Source organism: Pipistrellus hanaki, assembly GCF_964339955.1.
Source record: "Pipistrellus hanaki genome assembly, chromosome: 11".
NCBI lineage: Eukaryota > Metazoa > Chordata > Mammalia > Chiroptera > Vespertilionidae > Pipistrellus > Pipistrellus hanaki.
Window position 1 is genome coordinate 43,003,679 of NC_140513.1, and position 27,399 is coordinate 43,031,077.

The 27,399-nt window shown below is 36.7% G+C and overlaps 1 protein-coding gene across 7 annotated transcripts in view; it reads right to left on the minus strand.

Moving 5' to 3' along the window:
- Positions 1 to 27,399, minus strand: part of RFX3 (regulatory factor X3) — a gene marked incomplete at its 3' end in the record, with an annotated part of 272,770 nt that overhangs the window by 205,193 nt on the left and 40,178 nt on the right. For 3 of the 7 annotated variants that reach the window (XM_084899513.1, XM_084899507.1, XM_084899512.1), the window contains exons 3-4: positions 19,048 to 19,106; positions 15,245 to 15,318 (exon numbers count right to left, since the gene is read on the minus strand). The exons of 3 other annotated variants lie outside the window; for them this stretch is intronic. In XM_084899513.1, the coding sequence (XP_084755639.1) occupies positions 15,245 to 15,278 (34 nt within the window). In that variant the 5' untranslated portion in view covers positions 15,279 to 15,318; positions 19,048 to 19,106. The remainder of the gene's footprint in view (positions 1 to 15,244; positions 15,319 to 19,047; positions 19,107 to 27,399) is intronic. One more of the 7 variants, XM_084899508.1, reaches the window with a different exon arrangement.

Genomic DNA, 27,399 nt, shown 5'->3' on the forward strand with positions numbered 1-27,399 from the left:
TCTCAATTTTAAGAGACAGTTATATATCGAAGAACCTTGGTCTGGGACCTTTCTCTTGCCTTCAGTCATTACCCAGGCCTACAATCCAACTTAGATATGAGTGCACTAACTCACTAGCTTTGTCATGGGATCTACAACAAACTGTGGACAATGGCAGGCAGGGGCTGAGAAAATCCAAAAGTTACAAATCACATACCTAGAAAAGACATTAAATCTATTCTGGGTTCTAAAAATTAAAGTATACTAAAATGCTAGGTTTTCTTATAATAAGACATTAAATCAGCACCTCAGCAATTTCTGCTAAACTAAACGGTTTCAAATAAACAAACATTCTTGTACCTCAATATACTCATGCATGAAAAAATAATATTTATAACGTCACATAACAGATGTAACATTATTGTTACAAAAAAAGTCCTTTTCAATAAAAACATTTATCACCCTGATATTTGCCCAGTTTTCCTCTATGTTTTGCACTGATCATAGAAGATAAACTAACATTTTAAAACACAACAAATAACCCTAGCCAGTTTTGCTCAGTGGGTAGAGCGTTGGCCCATAAACTGAAGGGTTCCAGACTTTATTCTGGTGAAGGACATATACCTCAGTTGTAAACTAGGTCCAAGGCCCTGATTCGGGATGCAACCAATCAATGTGTCTCTCTCACATCGATGTTTATCTCTCTGTTGTCTCTCCCCCTCCCTTCAACTCTCTTTAAATAAAATCAATTGAAAGTACCCTGAGATGAGGATTAACAACAATATAACTTTTAATGCTCAATTTTACTTTTCTTAGCATTAAACTTGAAACAAATACTGAAGTTTACTATAAAACCTATTCATGTCACTTATTAACTTGATTCTTTGTACACCAAAACCGAGGCAGGATTCCACAGAATCTTAAAGCTAGTAACTTCCTCTCATCTTCCCAGGCTTAGGAGTAATATTAGGGGCTGAAAGAGTTCTCAAACAATATGTAATATCACTAATTACACTAAGAGGTGACAGTAGCTAGCTATAAGCTAAACATGTCCTTATCAAAAAGCTCTGAAACACTGTTCACTGTTTTTAAGTATACACACTTCTATTGATAGTTATAGAGGACAGTACTTAGATAATCATTAAGCACCCAGCCTGTTTTGTCTTCCAGACAGAAAGTATAGTATCAGTCCCTGGTGACTTGCATAGTGCTTAACATGTTAAACCAACCCATTTTCTAATGCACAACATATTCTAAATAATGAAAGCCTAATATGCACATTGTACCTTCAGGTAGTCCTTTGACCTACAGACCAGGAGTTCAACCACTTGCTATGATGTGTGCTGACCACCAGGGGGCAGCACAGAACACTGCGGTTGTTGGTGACATAATGTAACCTCTTGCCAGCTACCTGAGGGCAGGGGCGATGGGAACGGAGGTGCGGTGAGAATGCAGGGGGTCTGTCACGCTTGCTCTCCCTCTCCCTGCCACCCTCCCCCCTGGGACAGGGACACCAGGGCTTGCATGCTGGGAAAGTCCCCATGCTCAGGTGTGGGAGCCCACCAGGAGCCTGACCCACACCCACGTGGCCTCTTTCGGGTGAGCCGGGCTGCAGCTGCCAGAACCACAGGGACCAGTCAGGTTTCCCGTGGTTTTGTACAGGGGCAGGTCTGGGAGACTGGCTGGGAGAGAGCGCACTGCCTGCCAGGTGTGGCACCACTGGGTGGTCTAGAGGCTCATCCTGCGCCCCAGCCGGCGGAGTCTGGCTGCGCTCACTGCATCTCTGCATGGGGACTTGGGCTCCATGGCTCTGGAAGAGAGGCACGTGCAGGGCCTATGGGCCCAGGTGCTGCCCAGGGCCTACAAGTCAGTTGGGACCTGCCCTTCCACACCAAATGTTCAAGCTTCCATCATTGGCCAGGCCTAGGGATTGCACCCGTGTACAAATTTCATGCACCAGGCCTCTAGTTTTTGCAATATGTGCAGCATAAAACCACAAAAGCCTTCTAATGCTTCTATTATATTCTCACTTTGATGTACTATTGCCAGAGAATAAGTTTTCTGGTAAAATCACAGGTCATCAGAATCTATAAAATCTGACATTTCCCAATAGATTATAACACCCATTCCTGATATTTACTATTTCTTTATTTTCTTTCTTTCACTAATATTCTCTTTAAACATATATTATAGAAGTAGTCCCACTGCTGCCTTTAACAGAGCAATTTATAACTTGTCTTTTTATGTCATTTTATACAGTAAATAAATGTAAATTCAACTCATGGGGCAAGATACTTCATAAAATATAATCATGCAAAGTAGCAACAATATGCTTAATGATTCAGTTGTAGCTATTGATTTATAGTTACATATCAAATAATAATTTAGTTACAGCTACCTTATGTAATTATGTAGGTGGTATTTGCTACAATATAAGCACATAGCAAATTTATACAGGAGAGAAATTTCAAATTCATGATTGTTACAAGAGGGAAAATGAAAAGAATCTATTTAAGCCCCTCATGGAATTCTATTTCATATAATTTAAACTTTTTAGGTAGTTCTGAAATCTAATTATTCTAATAATGTGTTGCTTATCAAAGCCAGAATATGCTACATGATTTACAAGGCATAGAGTTTTTCCTCAGGGAGTTTATGGTCTAAGTTAGCTACATAAATATACATAACAAATTTTTTAAAACTCGTAGCCAAACTAAACATTTGATATTGTTGGAAATATATGAGAACAAAAATGTTCATGGCATTTTAACATAAATTATTTTTTATTATAATATCTAGTCATCTAATCCAATTTCCCAAATCTCCAAAACAAATCTAACCAATACTGTGTTAGTCAGTAAATAGAATTTGTCATCCTATCCTAAAGATCACAGAATGTACTTTGGATGAAGATAGAGAACAGTTTTAACACCAACATAGAAAAAGCCAACCAATAAGGTCAAAGTAACATTTTCATTAGAAATCAGGTAACAGACAAAAAGAGAAAAAGCATAAGATTATCCCAATTTAACATTCACTCGTAAATAAAAACTCTCAGCAAACTAGAAACAGAATGGAACTTGCTCAACTTGAGAAAAGACTAGTACAGAGAACCTATAGCTAACAGCACACATAATGGTGCAAATCAGAATATTTCCTTTCTAAGACCAGAAAGAGGCAAGGCTACCCTTCCTCACCATTTCTATTCAACACTGAATGCAATAAGGTAAAAAAGATTAACACAAGGCAGAACAATTAGAAAAAAGTAAGTAAAACTGTCTTTATTTGCAGATAATGTGATTATCTGTGCAGAAAATCCTAAAGATTTTTTTAAGCTATTAGGAATAAGTACATTTAGTAGCATTATAAGATTAGAAGGTCAATATTTTCAACACCATCCATTTTGTATTTCATACTAGCAAAGCTAGAATTTTATATAACGAAAGGCTAATATGTAAATAAACCAAATAGCCGAACAACTGGCTGCTATGATGTGCACTGACCACCAGGGGATAGAAGACGGCTCACATCTGGCAAGCGCAGCAGAGGTGGCGGGAGCCTCTCCCACCTCCACGGCAGCTCTAAGGATGGCAGACTGTGGGAAGCAGGCCTAAGCCATCAGTCAAACATTCCCTGAGGGCTCCTGGACTGCAAAAGGGCCCAGGCTGGGATGAAGGCACCCTCAAATTGTATGAATTTCGTGCACCGGGCCCCTAGTGATATTCTAACATACAATATCATTTGTACTAATATAAAATATATGGTATATTTAGAGATATATGCAAACTTTAAAATATATGCAAGAATTATACACTGAAAACTAGACAACATTGGTAAAAAAAATCAAAGTCCTAAATAAATACACAGATATATCATATTCATGGATCATAATACCCAATATCGTTAAGATATTAATTTTTTTGAAATTGGCAGAGTCAATACAATTGCAATTATACTCCCAGAAAAGTGTGGGGTTTTTTTTTTTCTTTTTTTTTTATGGAATATGACAAACTAATTCTAAAAATTTATATGAAAATACAAAGGACTTAAAATAACCACAAAAAATTTAAAAGCAAGATAAAATGTGAGGAAATATATATAACCTAATTTTAAGATGATAAAGCTAGAATAATCAAGAAAGTAAAGTATTGCCGAGACCAGTTTGGCTCAACAGATAGAGCCTCGGCTTGGGGACTAAAGGGTCCCGGGTTCGATTCCGGTCAAGGGCATGTACCTTGGTTGCAGGCATATCACCAGTAGGGGGTGTGCAAGAGGCAGCTGATCAATGACTCTCTCTCATCGATGTTTCTAACTCTCTCTCTCCCTTCCTCTCTGTACAAAATCAATAAAATATATTAAAAAAAAAAAAAAGAAAGTAAGGTATTGATGTAAAGATAGCAATAAAAGAATTGGAACAGAAATATATCAACATATATATGGTCAGTTAATTTTCAATAAAGATGACAGAATAATTCAATAAAAAATTAGTCGTTTTAAGAAATGGGGATTGAAATATTGATACTCATGAAAAGATACAAAATGACTCATCCTATCTAATAAAGACAGAACATGCAAATTGACCATCACTCAGTGACAAAGATGGTGGTGCCCACAGCCAATAAGGAGGGAATATGCAAATTGACATGACTAAGATGGGGGGGGCAGATTCCTGCTATGAGGGAGGAGATGGGGGGAGGGGGGGTATTGAAGGGAACTACAGGAAGATGGCAGGGTTGGAGTGAAGGCGGAAGGCAACGGACAGGACAAAGGCTCAGGTACAGGGTGCCAGAGGGAAGCCAGTTCCAGCCAGGGGAAGGAAGGCCTATTCTTGCATGAATATTCATGCATTGGGCCTCTAATATCATATATAAAAATGAATTCAAAATTTATTATAGACCTACAGCTAATACAGGTTGGGGCAAAACTAGGTTTATAGTTATGAGTAGGCAGAACACAGTTATTCCTGTATTATTTATTGTTGCATTATTTTCCATATGAACATTTATAAACCTACTTTTCACCCCAACCTGTATTATAAACTCAGAGACAAAAACATAAGACAATTTAAGTGACACAGGATTAGAACAAAATTTATAATACTCCACAAAAAGTTCAAAGAATGAAATTGATAAACAAACATGATAAAAATGAGACTTTTGTTCTTTGAAAATACACACTTAAGACAATGAAAGCAACAAGTCCACAGACATGGGCGAAAGTTTGTAAGCCATATTTCTGAAAAAGTATTTGTATCCAAAAGATCTTAATATTAAAAAAACAAAACAAAACACACAACTCAATAAGGACACATAAAAAATAACATATTATTTTAAAATATATTGTAAATGATTTGGACACTTTACAAAAGAAGATGTGCAAATGAATAAGAATATGAAAAGATGCTCAACATCACTGGCCATTTAGAGAAATACAAATTAAAACTACAATAAGTCACCACTACATATTCACACGAACGATAGGTAAAATTAACAGCACTCTCAATACCATGTGTTGGCAAGGATGTAGTGGAACTGGAACTCTTATATGTTAGCAGGGGGGATGTAAAATGATCCAACCACTTTGGAAAACAGTTTGGCAGTTACTTATATAAAATTAAACATACCCTTATCATACGACTCAACAGTCTCTCTCCTACTTAATTACCAAGTGAAGTAAAAATATATGCCAAAACAAACAGGTGTAATAAACATACATAACAGCTTTATTCATAATAGCCAAAAACTAGAAACCTGTACACAGAATAAGCAATGCATTGGCATAGCTATGCAATGAAGTACTACTCAATAACAAAAAGTAACAAACTACATGAATCATGCACAGTTTAAAAAAGTCAGGTACAAAAAATATATACTGTATGATTCCATTAATATGAAATTACAGAAAAGGTGAGACAATGACTTAAAGCAGATCTGTGGTTGCCAGGGACCTATGGATAAGAAGAATGACTAAAAAGCAGAAACAAACTTTTGGAGGTGGTGGAAATATCCTATAACTTGACTGTGATAGGGGTACATGACTGTATTTGCCAGAACTCATCAAATTGTACATTTTAAGTCAATGAATTATACTGTATGTAAACTATACCTCAATAAAGCCAATAAAAATAAAAGTAATCAAATATATGTTGATTTGATTTGATTTGATCATACATTTGTAGGATTGTCTAATAACTTATCTATCCAAGAAATAACTACAACTAGTTTGGGTATGTAAAAAAACAAAACAAAAAAAAACAAAAACAAAAAAAAAACCCAGAAAAAAAAAGTGTATCAGTGGAAAACTTGGTCTCTCATCCTCACAATTTCTCTGCCTTTTTCACTTTATGTTCACACAAAAAAACTCTATCAGCATATGAGGTCTTGCTTACTAACTATGTACATATATTTTAAAGGATGTTTTATTGAAATAAAAGACTTTAACTGATGACAACACGTACATGAGTCTTTTGGAAAGATGGACCTTCCTCAAACCACTTACAATATGAAGTCTTTACCCTACAATTCAGAGTATCAGTGGTCTTTCAGCATCTTAGTATTTCCCCTTCTAACAACCTGCCAAGCCTTGTACTAAACTTCATCTACCAGCAAAGGTGGACTGGAATGAGCTATGAGAGACTTGACTATTCCTGAATAACAGGTTTGAAAAAGTTGAAGGAGCAGGAGAATGACACAGATGGGACTATGTGAGCAACATTTTCAGTGAAGTAGACTATCTGAATTGAAGATTAGAGAGAAGTACAAGATAAGATTGGAAGATAAGATTTATTTATCCAAGACACATTTATTGGGTCCCTATTATATGCCAGACACAGTACAGAAATGAAGCCATATGGAAATCCTAGACTTAGGAATAAATCATAGGTAACATGGAAAGAACAAAGGTCATTGCTGCTCTTTGCGATGGCCAGTAGAGGCTGCCAATGTACAAGGACACATGGGGCTCTCTTTCTACCTCATGACACACAAGGACTTGTCACCAAAACAAAAAGCACTTCACTTTCATACTACTGCATAAAGCCCAGCTTTCTAGGCTCATCATAGAGCAATATTGAACAACAATCACCAAGTTGTACTTTTAACCACTGCTTCTGGGCGTATGTGACAGAAACAAAGGAACTGCAGAATATTCTGAGTACTTTTGAAAGATGATCACACTTAGCCACTCTCTGACCAAAAGAAACCACCAAGCTTTATACAATTACCTTTCTAGAAAAGCTACCTCAAGTTATACATTTGAAAGTGGATATTTTTACTGAACAATAGCATAATGTACAGTCTTAAAATATTTGTTTAAATAGATGTATTATTTGGTTTCTTCAAATAAGGTGTATCAGTTACAGTTCAAGGAAATGTTCAGTTACTGGGTACAAATTCATAATTTGATCAATAATTTGGAAATATCAATCTTAAACTTTAAATACTACTATGCTGAAAAAGAGTTTCCTAATATTTAGCAGCCAGGTGAGATTATGCCCATCTGAGCCCCTTACCCAGAACCAAGAACAAGACTCTCAATACACCAAGGAGCAATCAAATTTTAAAATTCATTTTGTGAATCTGCTCTACAATTTTAAGAATTATGTATCTAGCCCTTTTTGAGCTCCACACACTGCTGTTTCTTGTAGAGAGGAACTCTGCTGTCAATCACCGCTTGCTTTTGCCACGCAAATATGTGCTGCAGCTTTCACTTGTCACTCCTATTATATGTAATGTAGGCAGCTTAGCACTAAATCAATTTAAGGAACTGCAGAAGTTAAATACATACATTATTATTATGATGACAGAAAAGGCAATGAATGTCTTGCAGCTCCATTTGCTTTCTTTGTTAAGGAAGAAAAGCTAATTATCTGCAGCTGTCAACCGTGAAGTCCTAGACCTACTTAAGTCAACATTAGCCTTGGACAACTGAAAATATTTCTCATATTTTTGCCTGATTGTTTTCCTTTTGAAAAAGGTAAAACTACATATTGTATCCTTTTTCATAAGCAATTCATTGTAATATTTCAAACAACTGACTATCAATTTTTATAATATCCACTCTCCAAATAGTGTAACCAAAATTTAGACAGATATAAGCTTCTGCACAAAAAACTCATATTAAAATTCAACTGAAAGCCCACAGACTATTGGTTACAATGAAATTATTTTTAAGATGATCAAGGGAGAAATTCTACCCACTTATTTAATCAACAAAAAGAGAGAAAGGAAAACATCTTCCACAGTTGAAATACTGGTAAATGACAGGAAAGTCACAAGGAATCATAGGCACATATGTTTGTATATTTATTCTTTTTATCTACCAATCTTCAATTTTCCAACCTAATCCTATTAGCCTCTAGAAGTAAATAACAACTTGATTTTGAATTTTCTTTTCTCAGATTTTTAGGATCAACTTGAAATTTAAAAATCAGGAAAAAAATAAAATTATAACAAAACACACACAAAAAGAAATAGTATAATTTAAGTAGCTACACTGTACCAGACTCTTAAGTACATTTCCCAGGGTCTCCAAACTAGTATTGACAGGATCAAGTTTTCATCTCAACTCTGACAACAAAGCCCAGCTTCATTTCACAGCACAATATTACCTCCTCACAGGGTTCTTCTCTGGCTTTACATTTTTAGAAAGCTATATCTCTCAAGATTGAGAGATGACTGCCATCCTTTACAATCGCTGATGCTGGTGTATAAATATAAACATGGCATAAATGAGAAAAATATAATTAGGAGGAAATTCTTAATCTTAAAATAAAAAGGATATGATTGATGACTTCAAGCGTCATTCTAATATTTTTGGGTTAATTATTATGCTAAGATATAAGGGAACAGCTAAGAAACTTCTGGTTATTTCTTTTCTAACTTTCTGAAATTTGTTCAGAACGCTATGTTATCAATAGTAATGCTATCTTAGTAATGTTATCTATAATTCCTACCCAATCATCCTATATAATAAAAGCCTAATAATCTAAGTGTCCGACCATTCAACCAGTCACTATGATGCACACTCACTACCAGGGGGCAGACGCTCTGACCAGTAGGTTAGCTTGCTGCTGGGGTCTGGCCTGAAGTCCTCCTATGGTCGCCCACAGGAATCCTCCCGTGGTCCCTCTCCGCCCCGATCATGCACAGGTGGAGTCCCTTGGCCTGGCCTGCATCCTCTCACAATTTGGGGCCCCTCGAGATATATTGGAGAGCTGGTTTTGGCCTGATCCCCACAGACCAGGCCAAGGGATCCCACTGGTACACTAATCTGTGCTCCAGGCCTCTAGTTGTTGTTGTTTTAATATTTTATTGATTTTTTTACAGAGAGGAAGGGAGAAGGATAGAGTCAGAAACATCTATGAGAGAGAAACATTGATCAGTTGCCTCCTGCACACTTCCCACTGGGGATGTACCCGCAACCAAGGTACATGCCCTTGACCGGAATTGAACCTTCTTTCAGTATGTAGGCCAATGCTCTATCTACTGAGCCAAACCAGTTAGGGCCTATAGTTGTTTTATAAAAACTTTAAGAAAGCATTTTTACTAGTGTAATTCTTATAACTCTGTGAGAGGGATTAGGTGAGAGGGCTCAAAACAACTGTGGTGACTTGGCCCAAATCACTAAACTATACTAGATACAGAGTAATTGGAAATGCATGTTTATCCTATTCGTAACTTAGAACACTTCCATTACACAGTGGATGTAACCAATAATAACAACATTCATTTGTACATCACCATAACTGTCACATGCCTTCCCCCCTACCCCAAATTTGGTCCTTAGAACAACTTTGTAATGAAAGAAGGCAGGTAATACTACGCTAGCCTCATTTTGCAAATAAGGAAAACTGAGACTCAGAATTTAACCATTTACTGGAGGATCCTTACAGAAGCCTCAAACAGGTTGGCCGATGGACTCCAAGTCCAGTGCTTCTTTTGTTATTGAAAATTACTGTCTATTACATGTTGGCTTCAATATAGCTTTGAAACATTTCTATACCTACCCTGTGTAACCTGGTCTAAGTCTGAACTTTACTAAGTGTAACTGAACTCATGAAAGCATTATGTTTATGCTTGTATATGATATAGTAACTTATGTTTCTAATATAATAAGTTTATAATATAGAAACATATTTTATAAAAATATCTATCTAAAACTGTCAAAAAGATACCCAATTTTGAATGATCAAGAATAGGTTTCTAATTATTACAAAAATCCTACTTAAATCCCAAAAGAAAGAAAAAAAGATGCCTAAGTTGGCAGTCTGTTAAGTTGTAATCAGCTTTCTCCTTGCTTACATCCACTTAATGGCACAGACAGTAGCACTAACTGCCTTTCTGTCTTTAATTCCTCAGAAACTCCCTACCCAAATGCACTGCCACTACTAAAGCGCAGAATGATCTCATTTAGTAAACCAGCTTCTTGCCCTTTCATTAGGCCCTAATCTAAATTACGGTATAAAGACATAAGGTTCTGTACTCATGACTGGCTCCTGATAAAGGGCACTGGTTTGCCATGTGGCCTGATGAAGTCCTAGGACATAGAAGGATCTTTTCTGGATTTTATCAGTCAATTTATGTTGAGCCAGAAAAATAAAATATAATCTTTGGCCATCTGGTTCTGTAACACTCTATATTTGTTTAGAAAGGTCATTGTTGTCAAGTTACTGAGTGTTATCTCTGGAATTGACAGGAAGAGAGAAGTTTTTGAAAGCAGGCCAGGAATATTAAAGCACCGGATATTAAGGTGTAAAGTAGTAGTTAAAAGGTTGGGCTTTTAGTGTTAAACAGACTACTGTTCAAATCCCAACTCCATTACCTGCTAAATTATCTTGGGCAAGTCAGCAGCTTTCTTAGTCTGTTTTTCTCACAGATAAAAATATAGATAATGCCACTCTAGAAAGACTGTGTCTCCATAAAATGATAAAACACATACATATCACTAGCATCTAGTTACCATTCAAAACCTATTCTATAATTATTATGTGTAATTTGTGTCCTCAATTTAATTATGAACAAAGTTAAAATTGTCATTACTTTTATAAATACTTCTCCAGACAGAAGAGTAAAATTTAAACAGGCTCACAATTTATACTATGCATATCTAATATGTGGGATTAGAGCCTACCACTAACAAAAACTTTAGTCCATCTTAAGTATTTAAGCAACATTCCTTCTTTCTTCATCAGCTTTATAGCATCTATTATTTTGTTGGTGGAATGACTGATTTGCTGTGTCACTGAACAATGAAGACTAAGCAATATCAAATCCGTATCTGAACTATTTCAGTGGAACTAGTACTGCTGTTACTGAACAACATACAATATCCTCATGCTATTATGCAATAGCTACTTTCTTTGCATTAGGTAGTTTTCAATTAATGTTTCATAGCAGTACTACAGTCCAGCTATCGCAGTAACGAGATGATCCATAGTTGATTCAGACAGGCTATTTAGGCCCTTTCCCTTTGTGAGATTAGCAATGTCGTTAGAAATATACAAATAATTAAAACAAATATTTTAAAAAGCAGCTCAATCAAAAAACAATCCAGAATATAGCCAAAGAGCAATGTTTGCACTTCAGTAGGCCAGATTTCAGGATCTCAAAGGTGGGCAAATACTTCACCTGCACTTTGACAGGAATGGTCATCAGGATATGTTGAATTGAATTATCCCCACACATGACTAGTTTCCCCCAAAATCAAAGTAGTACTATAAGACAGAGCAAAAGCCAGTCTTAGGCTGGGAAAGAACATTTTCATATGTTTTCTACTTCAAGAATTAGTTGCTTCACAAGAATTAGTTGCTACACTCCTGTTTGGAGTCAAGAATAAAAAAATTAAATAAATAAATAAGTAAATAAATAAGAAAAATAAAAGGCATACATCTTTCATATGAACTATTGGGTGGGTTCTCTGCTTTCTCCATAATATTGACTCAGGAGATCTGAAAGTAATTAAAAACAAATTTCATCTTATATGCATACTAGAGGCCCAATTGTACAAAAATTAATGCAAGAATGGGCCTTCCTTCCCCTGGCTGCTGGCACTGCCTTCGCTCCATCACCATGGTGACAAAGCAAGCATCCTGCCCCTGGCCTCTTGGTGGTTGTGTATGCAAATCAACCCACCACCTTTGTTGAGTTAATTTATATACTCACTCCTGATTGGCTGATGGGTGTTGTGAAGGTACGGTCGATCTGTATCTTTCTCTTTTATTAGTGCAGATATGCATGGCCCATGGAAATGGGCCAAGAAGACTACTTACAGACCAACAAAAAGTCTAAAACATGCATCAATTTATGGGCTATAAAAATAAATGGATCATAGAAATCTATAAACTTATACAATATGTATATATATATATATATATATATATATATATATATATGAGAAGCAATCTCGACCAGCCTTCACTTACCCAAATTATAGACCCTCACTTGTCATTTCCTCTCCAACCATCCCAACAGATGCCCACTGCAGGAAGAAAACTCAGTCTGTGAGCCATAGTGGGAGCCTCACAGTTCCACTCCCAACTGCTGAGCTGGAGTTTTGGAATAAATACTACTGGTTTGGGGAGAACATACAGCTCAGCAGTTGGGAGTGGAACTGTGAGGGTCCCACTATAGCCCCCAGACTGAGTTTTCTTCCTGCCATGGGCATTTGTTGGGATGTTTGGAGAGGAAATGGCAAGAAGGAGTCTATAATTTGGGTATGTGAAGGCTAGTCAAGCTTGCTTCTCAGATATATATATTGGGTCGGACCTGCATTATCACCATTTGTCCATCATCCAGAACTGAAATATCATGGCTACATGTACACATAAGGAACTGTTTGACATTGAAACTGGCACTCAAAAGAACTGTTGGCCTAGAAAGAAACTCACTACAGACTGATTCATTTGCCTCTCAGCATAACCGTTGTTGCTTGTTTCATTTTCGGTTCTTATAAGTGTATTTCTAGTATCACATGAACTCACTCATCTAGGGGAAATGATGAACAACATAGACTGATGAACAAGAATAGACCTGGAGACAAGGAAACATAGATCAGACTGTCGGATCTCAGAGGGAAGGTAGGGGAGGGTGGGGATAAGGGGAAGAGATCAACCAAAGGAATTGTGTGCAATCCATATGATTGTTTACAATCATATGACAACAGGGGGGTGGGGGCATGCATGGGGAGGGGTTTGGGATGGAAATGAGGGGCTGAGGACAAATATGTGATACCTTAATCAATAAAGAAATTAAAATTAGCTAAATGATTAAACATTAGATAAACCACAAAAACAAAAATAAAGGGTATCTTTAAAAACTAAATCAAAAGCTTAGATTTGATAAAGGCAAGTTATTACAAAACACTGCCTCCCTACCTCCCTCCTTCACTTCCTCTCTCTCTAAAAATCAATGAAAACATATCCTAAAGTGAGGATTTAAAAAAGTACCACTAAGGATGAAATGCCCTTTATCTTCACTATTTGAAGGAAGGAAATCCTATTGTGATAGGCTCCTTGGTTAAAAGGCTTCCTAAAAAAACACAAGCTCACAATATTAATGAAGCCATAAAAATAAAAGGTAATTATCATTATATTCCATTTACAGATGAGATTTCTGCCTCAGAGAGGATAAGACACATCAAAAGGTAAATCAACAAGTGGCAGAGTCAAAACTTTAATACATATTCAAAGTGTTTCTTTTTGTTCAATCTTACAATGTTACGATGTTACAGTATGGTCTTTAAAAGTGTCAGAGAGATTAGAAGCAACTCTGAGGTCCTAATTCAATCCAAGCATATGCAAAACAGAAAATGCTGAAATATAAATAGCTGTGAGAACTAATTAGATTATAAGCATTATATCTGTTGTCTTGAACATAATAATAGACATCACCTATAAACTATACATACTATTAACTGGCTAGTCAGGATCATCAAATATAGGGCACTAGAGGGTAGCTGGTCTTTGGCAGCACAACCCTACTCAGTAAGACATCTGCGGAAATTGGCTGGCAGCAAGGTTCACAAGCAGATGATGCATGGAAACAACCATGTTCAGAGAGAGTTGAAGAACACATTAGGTATACACTGAAGTAATACACTCAATGTGGCATTTATGGACTGCTTGGAAACCAGAGCAGATAATACACCTAGAGACAGCAACCACCATTATGATGATGTTATTAAGGCAAGCAGTCCTTAAAAAGCAAAACAAAAACATTGGCCCCAAATGGTGTTCTAGAGTTTGATGTCAGGGGACAGTGTGGAGATTTGCAATAATTATAGGAAATCTCCTAAAATAACTATTCTGTTTCTTAAGAAAGTGAAAAATAAGTAAATAAAGGCCTTACATGTTAGCAGTAAGAATGATTAGGATGGCCAGTATAAAAAATTTTTATTTCTTAAAAAACAAAGTAACAAGTATTGGTGAGGCTCTAGAGAAATTATAAACCTTGTATGCTGTTGGTGGGAATGTAAAATGGTGCAGCTATTATAAAAAATGGTATGAAAGTTTCTTAAAAAAATTAAAAACAGAATTGCTACACAATATAGCAATCTCATTTCTGGATATACTAGTACATCCCAGAAGAACTAAAATCAAGATTTCTAAGAGATATTTGTACACTCATGATCAATGCAGCATTATTCACAAGAGCCAAGATGTAAAAACAACCTAAATGTCCAATAAAGAAAATGTAGCATAAAATACAATTGAACAGAACTCAGATTAAAAAAATAAAAGAAGGGAATCTGTCATAAGCTACAACATGATAAAACTGAAGACATTATGTTAAGTAAAATAAGACAGTCACGAAAACACTCAGACTGCATGACTCCACTGACATAGAATATCTAAAGTAGCCAAACTCTTAGAAAGTAGAATAATGATTACCAGAGGCTGAGGGGAAGGGGAAAAGGGAATTATTCTTCAAAGGGAAGAGGGTTTCAGTTGCTAAGATGAAAAAGTTCTAGGGATCTGTATGCAAACAGTTAACTCTATTGTACTGCACACTTAACATAATTAATAAGGTTTTAAAAAATAATAAGAAATATGTCTTGAAAACTCTGTTAAGGTTAATAGAAATATTGGAGAGTTTTAATATCACTGAAGAAAAAAGTTTTCACATGAGTAGATTAAATTTAATCTTTGTCATCTCTTAATAATACCAATTTCTGTAATGGTTTCAATCTATGGTTTAAATTTATAATGAAAAGAAGGTATACCATATCAGAACTGTTCAGAAGTCTTTTAAAATCTTATTATTCTCACCCAGAGAGATGCTCCCAGTTGAGTGAGTCATCATTACTGATGCAACTATGCTTTATTCTTCAACTGTGCTGGGACTGAAAACAGATTGAGAAGTCATTTTTAAATGATAGTTTAGCTCATTTGTAAGAAAATTCATTTGAAACACTTTTTCTATAATAAGGAAATTATATAAATATATTGTTTGATATAAGTAAACCTTCATACCAGAAAGCTAAACATGGGTTTAAGTTTCTAAAGGCATATGAGATCATATCTCCACTGGGCTGGACACCTTTGGAAAGCAGAACCAATAATATATGAAAAAGCAGACCAAAAAAAAAAATAAAAAATACCTCTCAAGACTTCTGAAATATTCTGCCCACGATATTTCTCTTTTCAACAGCCCTTTTTTTATGTTCATTTATCTCCAGATCCTTTTTTCACATTATCTTCTCTATCCTCCAAAGTCCTTTGTTCATCTTTCACCCCCCATTTTTAGAGGAAGAAAATAAATTTTCCATATTCAAATATCAGGAACAAAATCAAAGGAATCTCTCATTTCTGTATACTGCTGTTTCATCTCCAGGGAAACAAAGCCAATATTTAAGAACTAGGGTTAATAAAATCTTTTTGCATTGACTTGACATTGGTGCATTTTTCTTATACCATATTTTAAAAATCTATTGAGAAGTGTCTAGTAGTATCATAAAATTAAGTCCTTAAGAGGCTCCATGAATCAAAATGTTCTAGTGATAAAAATTATATAAATACATGACTTAATGTGAAAATTACACCTTATAACCTCTATAAGAGAATATTTCAGTTCTCTAATATCATATATCCCTTAATCCCTGCCCCGCTTTGTGTTAGATATTTCCTATTGTAACTTTTTTATTCCTTGTTTCTTTTACTGATTTTCTGTTATTCCCTTAAGTGGCTGCATTTTACAATTAGCATTTTAACCTAAAACATACTAATTTGAATTCTAATAATATATAAAAAATTTTTCCTGTAGTATATCTCCATTCCCTTACCGTTTTTTTTTTATTATTGTCAAACTATAATTTTATATGTTAATAGAGGCCCGTTGCATGAAGATTCGTGCAATAGGCCTTCCATCCCCTGGCTGCTGGCACTGGTTTTCCTCCGGCACCTGGGACTCAGGCCTTCACTCTGGCCACAATGGAGAAGCCAAGCCTCGAGGCTAGGCTTCTCTGCTCCGGCTGCAGTGAGGATTGGTTCTCCACTCAGGCCAGCCTCTTCAGTCTTCACTCTGTGCCTGCATATGCAAATCAATCAGCCATCTTTGTTTGGTTAACAATTTGCATACTCACTCCTGATTGGCTGGTGGGCATAGTGAAAGTGTGGCCAATTTGCATATTTCTTTTATTAGTGTAGATAAGCCCATCAACAAAGATTTATTATTACTGCTTCATGCAGTTGTCTTTTAAAACAGGACAGAAAAAGTTACAAAGAAAAAAAAATGGTACTTTTAAAATAATTTCTATGTTGACTGATTCTCTTTAGCACAGCATCATTCTTATACCTTCCTTTAATTCTTTACATGGTATCATTTAGTTCTTTGAACATATTTATAAAAACTGACTTAAAGTCTTTGTCTATTAAGCCCAAATCTGAGATCCCGAAGGGACATTAATTCTATTGGCTGATGTTTGTGTTCATCTTTCCTGTGTATGTGGCATACTTTCCTATTTCATGAATGACTCAATATTTTGTTGAAAACTGAATATTTTAGATAATGTATTTTAACAACTGTAGTATCAAATTCTCCACACTGCCCCACCAAGATTTTTTAACACTGATTTTGTTTTTATTGATAATGCTTATTTGTTTAGCACTTTTATGAACTAATTTTGTAGATTCTGTATTCCCTATAGAGTGCTGGCCACTGCTCTACTAATTTTTTTTTTTTAAGTTCTTATTATATTTAAGCCTAGCTTCTTAGGAGTCATACTAGATCAGTATAACTTAGTGGTCAATCAATGATTAGTTAGAGCAGTGGTTGGCAAACCGAGGCTCTCGAGCCACATGCAGCTCTTTGGCCCCTTGAGTGTGGTTTGGCCTTAGAACCACTTCTTCAAAATACTCAATCAGGCCAAAAACTGACTTCTGAGCATGAGCCACAAAGTTTCAATTGCACTATACATGCCCATCCGCATGTGGTCTTTTGTGGAAGAGCCACACTCAAGGGGCCAAAGAGCCGCATGTGGCTCATGAGCCGCGGTTTGCCAACCACTGGGTTAGAAGATGTCCTTAAATGCTTGCCTGTATGTCTTCCATGCTTTGCCCTAGAAATTCTACCAGTAGTCACACCTTTGAAATTCAGGCAGTTTATACGACAGCCCTAGCATTCTTTTCCTACTTACATAAAACCTCAGCCATAGGTGATCTCCTTCCCCAGGTCTTTCCTGGGCATGTGCACAGCTCTGCACACTGTGCAACCTTTCAGATTCCCATGAATATGTTGGAGCTTTTCGTTTGGCTCAATGGATAGAGCGTCGGCTTGGGGACTGAGGGGCCCCGGGTTCGATTCCGGCCAGGGGCATGTACCTTGGTTGCGGGCATATCCCCAGTAGGAGGTGTGCAAGAGGCAGCTGATTGATAACTCTCTCTCGTCGATGTTTCTAACTTTCTATCTTTCTCCCTTCCTCTCTGTACAAAATCAATAAAATATATTTAAAACAAAACAAAACAAAACAAAACAAAACACAAAATACCCTTGGGTTGGCTAATTCTCGTAGATTTCCTTTTAAAATCCGGGGCAGACTCTTATGTGCCCCAAATGAAATCACAGCTTTAAGCAGTGGATATGTTGCCAACAGTTGCTGTTGTTTCAGCAAAGCCCTGAAGGTAGGCCTTTTCTTCCCCCAACTGGGCTGAGCTCTGAGTCAAGTCAAACAGTCAACCACTCTCTGAGAACAGAGTTTTCCCAGGGAGCTGCAAGCTTGGACAACATATCAACTGTGCTTCAGAGCTGGTGACTTTAATGAATATCCAAAAGTGGTCATATCTCTCCACTGTCTGTAACGCTGCCAGCTTTTGCTATAGCACTAAGCTGGGGAAAGAGGAAAGATGGAAATCGCCTCAAGTTAAAATGTCACAGACTCCACTGTCTTCTCATGGTTCAGTAGTTTTCTCCTGGGCCATGGATTTTCAGTTCATTCTTTGGTTAACTGTCAGAATTTTGAAATGGTTGGTTGTAATTGTTTTGTCCATGTTTTTGTTGTTTTAGAGGGAGAGCAAATAAATGAATGTGAAAGACAATCAATCTTGAGAATTTTAAATCTATCATCTTATAATTTTTAACACAAAAAGCATTTTAACAAAAAAAATGTTTTAAAAATTATACTTATAAATTTTGGGATCATTGATGCTTATCTCTAGTAGAAACATGAAAAAAAAACACCCTATTTAAATATTTAAAGTTAAATAGGAGAGACTCTAATCTGTGGGAGGGAAAAATAAACTGTATGAGCAATGGCTCAATATATTCCCTGCTAACTAATTTGTAAATGATAAAAAATAAGGTGACTCCTGGTCTTAGATCCACTCTCAGCATCAAAAGACTTGCCCAAGTCTTTTCTGGACAACAGAAATAAGTGCAAGTGAGGAAGAAAGACTTCTCCATCTTGTCTTACTTGGCTGACCCAGGCCAAATCCAATTCAACTCTGACAGGGAGAAAAGAGTCACAAGACTGGGAGTAAGAAATTTAACGGAAAAGAGGAGTCAGAGCCAGAACACAGAAAGCACCCTGTTGCCTGAGATCTCTCTGAAGAGAATCAGTATGGAGAGATTGGTTTACCTCAGATTCACCCAAGTATCAGCCAAACCCATGTAGTTGTGGAAGAGTAAGGTGAGCTTCTGTAAAGGAAAAGAATTATTTATTACTATTATCTCTCTTCAATACTGCATGATATTTGCAAGCTACAGAAAGACCAAAACTGTCAAAAGAGGACAAGCAAAGTAAATATCCTTTAGCAAAACTTTTGTTTTCAAGAACACTGTTATGCTTCTTTTTGCTTTTTATATTGTTGTGTAACAAAACATCCCAAAACTTACTTGCTCAAGAAAACAACCATTTTATTTGTTCATAATGCTGCAGGCTAAGTTGGGCTTACTAGGCAATTCTGATTCTCCTGCTGATGGTCATTCGTGATTGCTTTCAGCAGGCAGTGGGGAGGTGGGCTCAGCTAGAATACTAGGGTAACTAGGTTGCTCTTTCCATGCAATCTCAGGGCCTCTGTCTCCATGTGAACTCTTTTCCCAATGGTCTCTCTGGGAAGGAAACCAGATTTCTTACATGATAATTCAGGTCTCCCCAAAACACTAAAGCTAAAACTACTTGGTCTTCTTAGGGCTTACATCCAGACCTGGAAGAGTTTAATTCTGTGGCATTCTGTTTTGTAAAGTAAGCTACTGGCCCACACCAGATTGAAAGGAAAGGATCTTTGCACGGGCATGAATATCCCAAGATGTGATTCACTTATAACCACCATTAATGCTACAGAACAGCAATTTTCAACTGGTATGCTGCAAGGATCTCTGAAACATGCAACACCTAACTAGTCAGGGGTACTGACCTCTTTTCCTTTAGATTGTCAAATTTCAAACAAACAAACAAACAAACAACCCACCACAATCAATACAATCATAACTATCTGGTATGAATGCCCTGTCTTGAACCATAAATATATAGGTTATAATAATCCAGTTGCATCTTATTGATCACATCACATAATAAGGTTGCATCTGAATAGCTAATTCTTGGTACCAGAAATCCTTATATACAAGTATAGGAAGATGATTTTTAGAAAGTCACTTTGGAACAAAAAAGATAATTACTACTTTTTTTATATCAATCAAAATTATACATATGATTTTGTCATATCAGCAAAAAATATTTTTTGGTGTGCTGCAAAATTTTAGTAGTTTGTGCATGCCATAAGATTTTTTTTAAAAGGTTAAAAATAACAGCTATAGGGAGCATTTGAGATCTTGCTCCCAAGCATATGTTATCTGTTTGGCTCAAATAAACTTTTTATCTTTTCTCTTTCTTCCTCTCTTTCTTTGTCTCCCTCCCTCCCTCCCTCCCTCCCTCCCTCCCTCCTTCCCTCCCTCCCTTCCTCCCTCCCTCCCTTCCTCCCCCTTTCTTCCCTTTCTTTCTTCTTCTCTCCCTTCCTCCTTCCCTTCCTCCCTCCCTCCCTCTTTCCCTTGATCCTTTCTTCTTTCCTTTTTTTTCTTCTTTAAATCACTGATATAGACAACTAAGACATTAAGGCCAATGTTCAGGTGACTGAAATGGGAGCAACACAAAAAAACTATAAAATGGCTAAACCTAAATGAAGACTGGGCAATTTTAGTCAGACTAGAGGCCAGGTACATAAAATTCTTGCATGGGGGAGGGGAGTTCCTTCAGCCAAGCCTCTACCTTCTTCAATCAGGGACCCCTTGGGGGATGTCCAACTGCTGGTTTAAACTTGCAGTCAGACATCCCTCTCACCCTCTCACAATCCGGGACCACTGGCTCCTAAATGCTCATCTGCCTGCCTGCCTGATCACCCCTCACTGCTCCCTGTGATGGCCTGGTCACCCCTAACTTCCCCCCCTGCCAGCCTGGTTGCCCCATGCAGCCTGCTGTTCCGTAGTTTGGTCACCCCTCACTGTCCCTCCCACCCCCCATATCAGCCTGATTGCTCCATACAGCCTGTTCAGTTGTCCATTCAGTTGTTTCAGTTGTGATGGTCACTTAGGCATATCTATCTATCTATTTATCTATCTATCTATCTATCTATCTTCCATTCTCTGTGCCTTCCCATAATGAGCATCAATCTAGGATAAGTGAGAATCTTAAATATAGGTGGGAGGAAAATATGAACCTGATTAATCACATAAAAGCCATATGACCTTGGACAAATCAATCATTCTCTCTAGGTCTCAGTTCCACAGTTGTAAAATGGAAAAGTATACAGGCCCTGCTTATCTTAAAGGAAAACTGTATGGAACAAATAAGATATGAAATAAGTAAAAAGCTTTGAAAACTAAACTACTATCTTATATAATAAAGAGACAGTGAGCGGCGATCAGGCTGGCAGGCAGGGGCAGTTAGGGGTGATCAGGCTGGCAGGGGGTTAGGTTAGGGGTAATCAAGCAGGCAGGCGAGTGGTTAGGAGCCAGCGGTCAAGGATTGTAAGAGGAATGTCCGAGGAGTCCTAGATTAGACAGTGTGCAGGCTGGGCTGAGGGAACCCTCCCCCCCCTCCTGTGTACAAATTTCGTGCACCAGGCCTCTAGTCTATATTATAAAAAACCAGTGGCCCTAACGCCAAAGCAACCAAAGACCGGCGCAGGTGGGTGGGGCTGTGAGCACAGCAAGATCATGCAGGTGGGAGCAGCCGTGCATTTTCACGTGCTGGGCTTCCAGTATATAATAACAGGCTAAAAGTTCACTATGTTTGGTTACTATAAAGAATAATAGCATCAACACTAAATGTTTATTATTGTCTGATTATATGTAAGGTGCTGTTAGATACTTTAGGAAAATTATAATCCTTGTAATAACTCAACAAGGTAGGTATTATCCCTCTTTAAAAAATAAACAAATTGAGTCAAAATACTGATGAGTTAAGTAAACTGCCCGAGTCACACAACAGTAAATAGTGAAACCATTATGAATTTTAACATATAATAGTACTTAAATATTTGTTGTCTAAGTTGAAGAACAAATAAATAAAGCCAGGACTGCCTGGCATTTAAAGTAAGGAATCTTTCAACTATAGCAAAATATCTCCCTCCCATAATTTCTATTTTATATGCAGCAACTGAAATTGTAATTGCAGCAGACATATATAATTATGTGAGCAATTCATCACCTTTCTCATCTACAAAAATGGCTTCCCATCTAAGTATCTTCATTTTATTTTAAGGTTTAATCCTTAATTCATTTACTGAGTCATTATGAATTATAATGGGTCATATTAAAATGTGGAAATATCAAGTAGAAAAACAAAGCGAAACCAACATATCTTTAAAATAAAACAAAAAAAGAAAATACTTTTAAATGGCAAAATATGTACATTATGAATGATAAATAAAAGTCCACATCCTTATGAAGAGGTCTTAAAATTTAAAGGAGGAGGAGGAAAATAAATTGCCCAACAAGAAAATGGGCTAAAGATATATATGGATAGTCAACAAAAAAATACAAATGGCTGATAAACATGCATTTACTTATTTTTTTTTAGTCATTCATTACTTAAAAATGCAAATCAAAGTGAGATTTTTATTCAACTATCAGATTGGCAAAAATACCTCCCGACCCCAAAAAAAAATTTTACAAAGATTGATCATGCCAGTGTCAGAGAGCATACAATGAATGGTATGACCTTTCTAGAAATCAATCTGCTGGTTGATAAAAACATTCAAAATGTGCCCTGATCTTCTAGTCAGCCATTCTATTCCTAAGAATTCATCTAAAGGAGATAAACAGCTGCACAAAAATGTACATACAATTAATCATAATATCAAAATATAAGATACCACTTAAATGTCTACTTAGAGAATTGCTTAAATACATTCATATAATGCCAATAAAAAGATATAAAATGTTATTTATTACCATGATAGAATGTTCAAGATATGATTGTCAAAGTTAAACGAACTTTATGACCCAATTTTTATATGGTTTGAATTTGTAAAGGAGAGCGAGCAAATATGTGAGAAGTACAGCCAAGAGCACCAGTGTGAGCATAGTTGCACTCACTGCAACAGGAATCCTGAGAAAATGTGACAGTAATCTCATGAGTAGATGTGTAGTCATCATCAAGCAGAATGATGATGGTATTTTTTTGATTTCTCCTTTCTTTGTAACTTTCTGAATTTTCAGAATGTTTTACAATGAGCATTTTTTTTTTTATCATAATACAATAAAATTATTTTTATTTAAAACTAGAGGCCTGGTGAATGACATTCATGCACTGGGGAACGGGGTCCCTAAACTTGGCCCGCGTCCTCTCACAATGCAAGACTCCTTGGGGGTGTCCAACTGCTGGTTTAAGCCTACACCCTCCACTGCTGCTGCGCTCACCAGCCATGAGTCCAGCTTCTGGCTGAGCATCTGCCCCCTGGCAGTCAGTGCATATCATAGCGATTGGTCATTCTGCTGCTCAGTTTATTTGCATGTTAGCCTTTTATTATATAGGATGATGTCAACTGTCATAAACCTGAGGTACTATAAACTTCCAAGTGTTATTACTTCTAATGTAAAATGCTAATTAAAAATCAGTTGATATGGATACCAAATGAAAATGTATATTTATTCTTCTTAAAAATGATAAATTCAAAATCATAGTAGTTTCTATTCACAAATCACTGAATTTATGATTTCTTTACAATGTCACTTTAAAAAATAAAAGTAAAGCAGAAATGTTTGTGTGCTATAAAATATACTTGGCATAAATATGCTATATTATATTTCTTTGTGAAATAAATTGCATATGTAAAGTCCTAGAGACTTTGATTCTGTCACTCAAAAAAATCCAGCATCACTTGGTATGATAACTTAGGAGCCTAACTTATGCTCATTATTTAAAAGTATAATGAGAATTTTCAATTAGCTATGGTTAAAAGTACCCACAATTAATCTTGCTTTTCCATTTAGTTATTGCACCCAGAGTGTGAGCAGTTTAGTTACTTATTTAGTAGCTCTCTCAGCTCTGTTTACTTTGAATGAAGTCAGGATTCTAGAAAAAGAAATGCTTAAAATCAATTAATTATTCAACTTGGATAGTGGATGGGCAAATAAACAGCGACTATCCTCAGGACTGACTGTGAATAACATTCAGGTATACCACTACCCTGTTCCCCACCTGGGGACTCTGATAACTTTGGGGACCACTTAGGTTGCCACAACAATTGGGGAGCCACTTTGGACCACATCTGCTAAACATGCTGCTACGTGGGGACCCCACCAAGCACTGTCCCATCCACAATGACAACAGTGTACCCATTAAGACAGGAACCAAAATTTTCTTGTTCATTATTGTATTTCTAGCCTACTACATAGCAGGCATTAAGTAATTATTTGTTGAACAAAGTCAAAACAAGCAACTTCTAGCTTTAGTGAGAGACAAATAATCTATACTAACAAAAGCCTAGGTGGTCCTCCCACCCTCGCATGCTGCCCTCATGTTGTCACAAGATGTTCATCACAATATGGCCTCACAAGATGGCCAGCAGGGGAGGGCAGTTGGGGGCAATCGGGCTGACAGGGGAGGGCAGTTGGGTGATCAGGCTGGCAGGAGAGCAGTTAGGCGTCAATTAGGCTGGCAGGGGAGTGGTTAGGCATCAATCAGGCTGGCAGGGGAATGGTTAGGGGGCAATCAGGCTGGCAGGCAGAAGCAGGGGGAATTAGACAGGCAGGCAGGCAAGCAGTTAGGAGCCAGCAGTCCTGGAATGTGAGAGGGATACCAGATTGGAGAGGGTGCAGGCCAAGCTGAGGGACACCCCCTTCCCTATGCATGAATTTCATGCACTAGACCTCTAGTATAAAATAATGAAGAGTGACAATAGAGAAACTAGACAATTTTCTTCCTTGGTGTGAGAGGCCTTTGTGACTGTGCTCATTATATTGAAGGGATTTCTAGGATCAGAATCACCTATCCAAGATATGTAGAAAAGCATAAAATTACTCACCCAAATATAAATTATAAGAGGATTTATATTCTCTTATACACCTTCTTCTATTAATAAAGCTAAGCAATTGTGTCAACTTAAGACATAAACATTGTGCCAAACTAAGCTCGATCTTGCCTTGCCAACTGGGTGGTAAAACAGTGTTGCGGTTTTAGAGTCTGGGCTGAGTTTAAGTTTGGCTTTACCATGCATTACCTGAGTAATTTACTTAACATCTTAACATACCATTCAAACCTTGGCAATTTACTGAACACTCTCTAGCATCGGTCTTCTCATATATAAAACAGGATAATGAAACAGGTTCACAATACCCTATTACTAGCCCCTGGGCTATATGTCTCACATGACTTAGAAATGTTTGAATTTTAGAAAGTACTACCAGATATATTACACCCCAAGTGGATCTAGAGCAGCATCCCATAATCATACACATTAACATTCCTGTAGCTAAATGAATGAACATTCAAAGTGCTCAGGTTTGACTAACTCAAAACCAGTGGTCCAAAGTGGCCCCCCAATTGTTGTGGCAACCTAAGTGGTCCCCAAAGTTATCAGAGTCCCCAGGTGGGGAACAGGGTAGAGGTATTTCTGGATGTTATTCACAGCCAGTCCTGAGGATAGTCGCTGTTTATATGCCCATCCACTATCCAAGTTGAATAATTGATTTCAAAACAATTATGGAAATGCATGTAGCATGTACACTTAATTGCCTGCCATTTTAGACTGCCAAACCCATTTTTCCCATGGGTACCAAAGAGATGGGAAAAAACTAACTATGAGTTGTTTTGAGGCTAAATTAGTTTTGCCACAAACTTAGGGAACTGGTGATTTTTTAAAGCCTTTTGAAATTCACAAGTGAATATAAGGGATCATTGGTCTGTAGGACCTACTTCCCTCAGAGAGATAATGTGAAAGTTGAGTGAGTATATATAAGGTACTGGGCTTAGTGCCTCTCACATGGGTAGCACTTAATAAATATTGGTTTTCATTATAAAATTATCAAATGAAATACAAGATAGCTATAATAGTAAGCTGACTAGTGTTAGCTGGGGTAGGGGTGGGGGGGTAAGTAGTGATTTGGAGGGAATCTAAGACAATTATGTTAATTAAAATAAAACAAAATGAGAACTGATTGGACCCTAAATTGAAAGAAATAATGCATGTATCACACTGAACTCTAAATTAAACATTTACTTCCTTCTGATAAAAGGAAGTTTCTCCAGGAGTTAAGATCTGAAGATGTTTCATATTTTCTATTTTACATGTGGTTTCCTACTTACAACTTTCTATGGCTTTCTTCCTAAAAGTGAGTCTGATAATGAAGCTTTTGCTCAAGGTAGGTCCAAAACTGGTTTCTCCTTAATTTAAAAAAGCAGGAAGTTCCTGTGCACTATAACAGGATACAGTAAAATATGGGAAATTAAATAGTAAATGTACGAAGTATATTGAACCCTATCTCCAAAATATGCCAGTTTATCCCCTCCCTGACGACTGGTTTCCTGAACCAAACTTCTAGAGAAACTGTAAGACTTTCAGGGGAAATGAAGAGAATTATCACTTGTTAGCACTACTCTGTGCCAAGCATTGGATTATGTACTTCACATATATCCCTTAATTAATTTTTACAAGTGTGCAAGGCAACAGTTACTATCCCATATTACATAAAGATTTTGAATTAACAAGTGGGTGAACCAAGATTCAAGCTCAGGTTTGATTACCTCAAAAACCCATAAGCTGTTTGCACTAGACTACTTTGATTAAGGATAGAGATTCATTCTCACATTCTTGACCAACTGATGGCTTCCTTTATATTTCTATCAAGTATTTTTTAAGTGCACATAAGATTAAATTTATAGTATCTCTTAGATTAAATGCATTATAGTTCTTTCTATAGTCCAAAATTGGAAATGCATTTGCAATTTTTATCTTAATTTGTCTCGGAAAAATAATAAAAGAATATCCATAAATTACATGTATCCTCTTTAGTTATAATAGCATATTCATGTGCATATTGCATTAAGTTTCCAAGCAATTAGCAACACAATTATAGTTAACGAAAATCAAAGAACTTTACATTTGGTAGAGATTTTAAAGATAAAATGTATATTTAGTTGAATAACAATCCTGGTCATGAATCTTTTTATGGAGTTTGACCACCCAAATATCTCTACTGCCATTCCAGACAAAGTTCATTTGACATTTTAGGGGTGTATTCTTTATGACAAATTGAAATTACCCTTTCTATAATTTAAACTCATTGTATTTCAGCTGAGCTTTTAAGATGATAACGTCTCTAACATACCTGTCATCTTGCTACTTTGATTTTCACTAAAAGTTTGTAACAAAAAAAGATAAATACAAATTTGAAGACAGATTTTAAGTTTTTCTCCTCTGTTCCCAAGACTAAATAAGTAACTACCATGGCTTCGATCTTTCCTCACTCTTGTCAATATCCATTTTTGTTG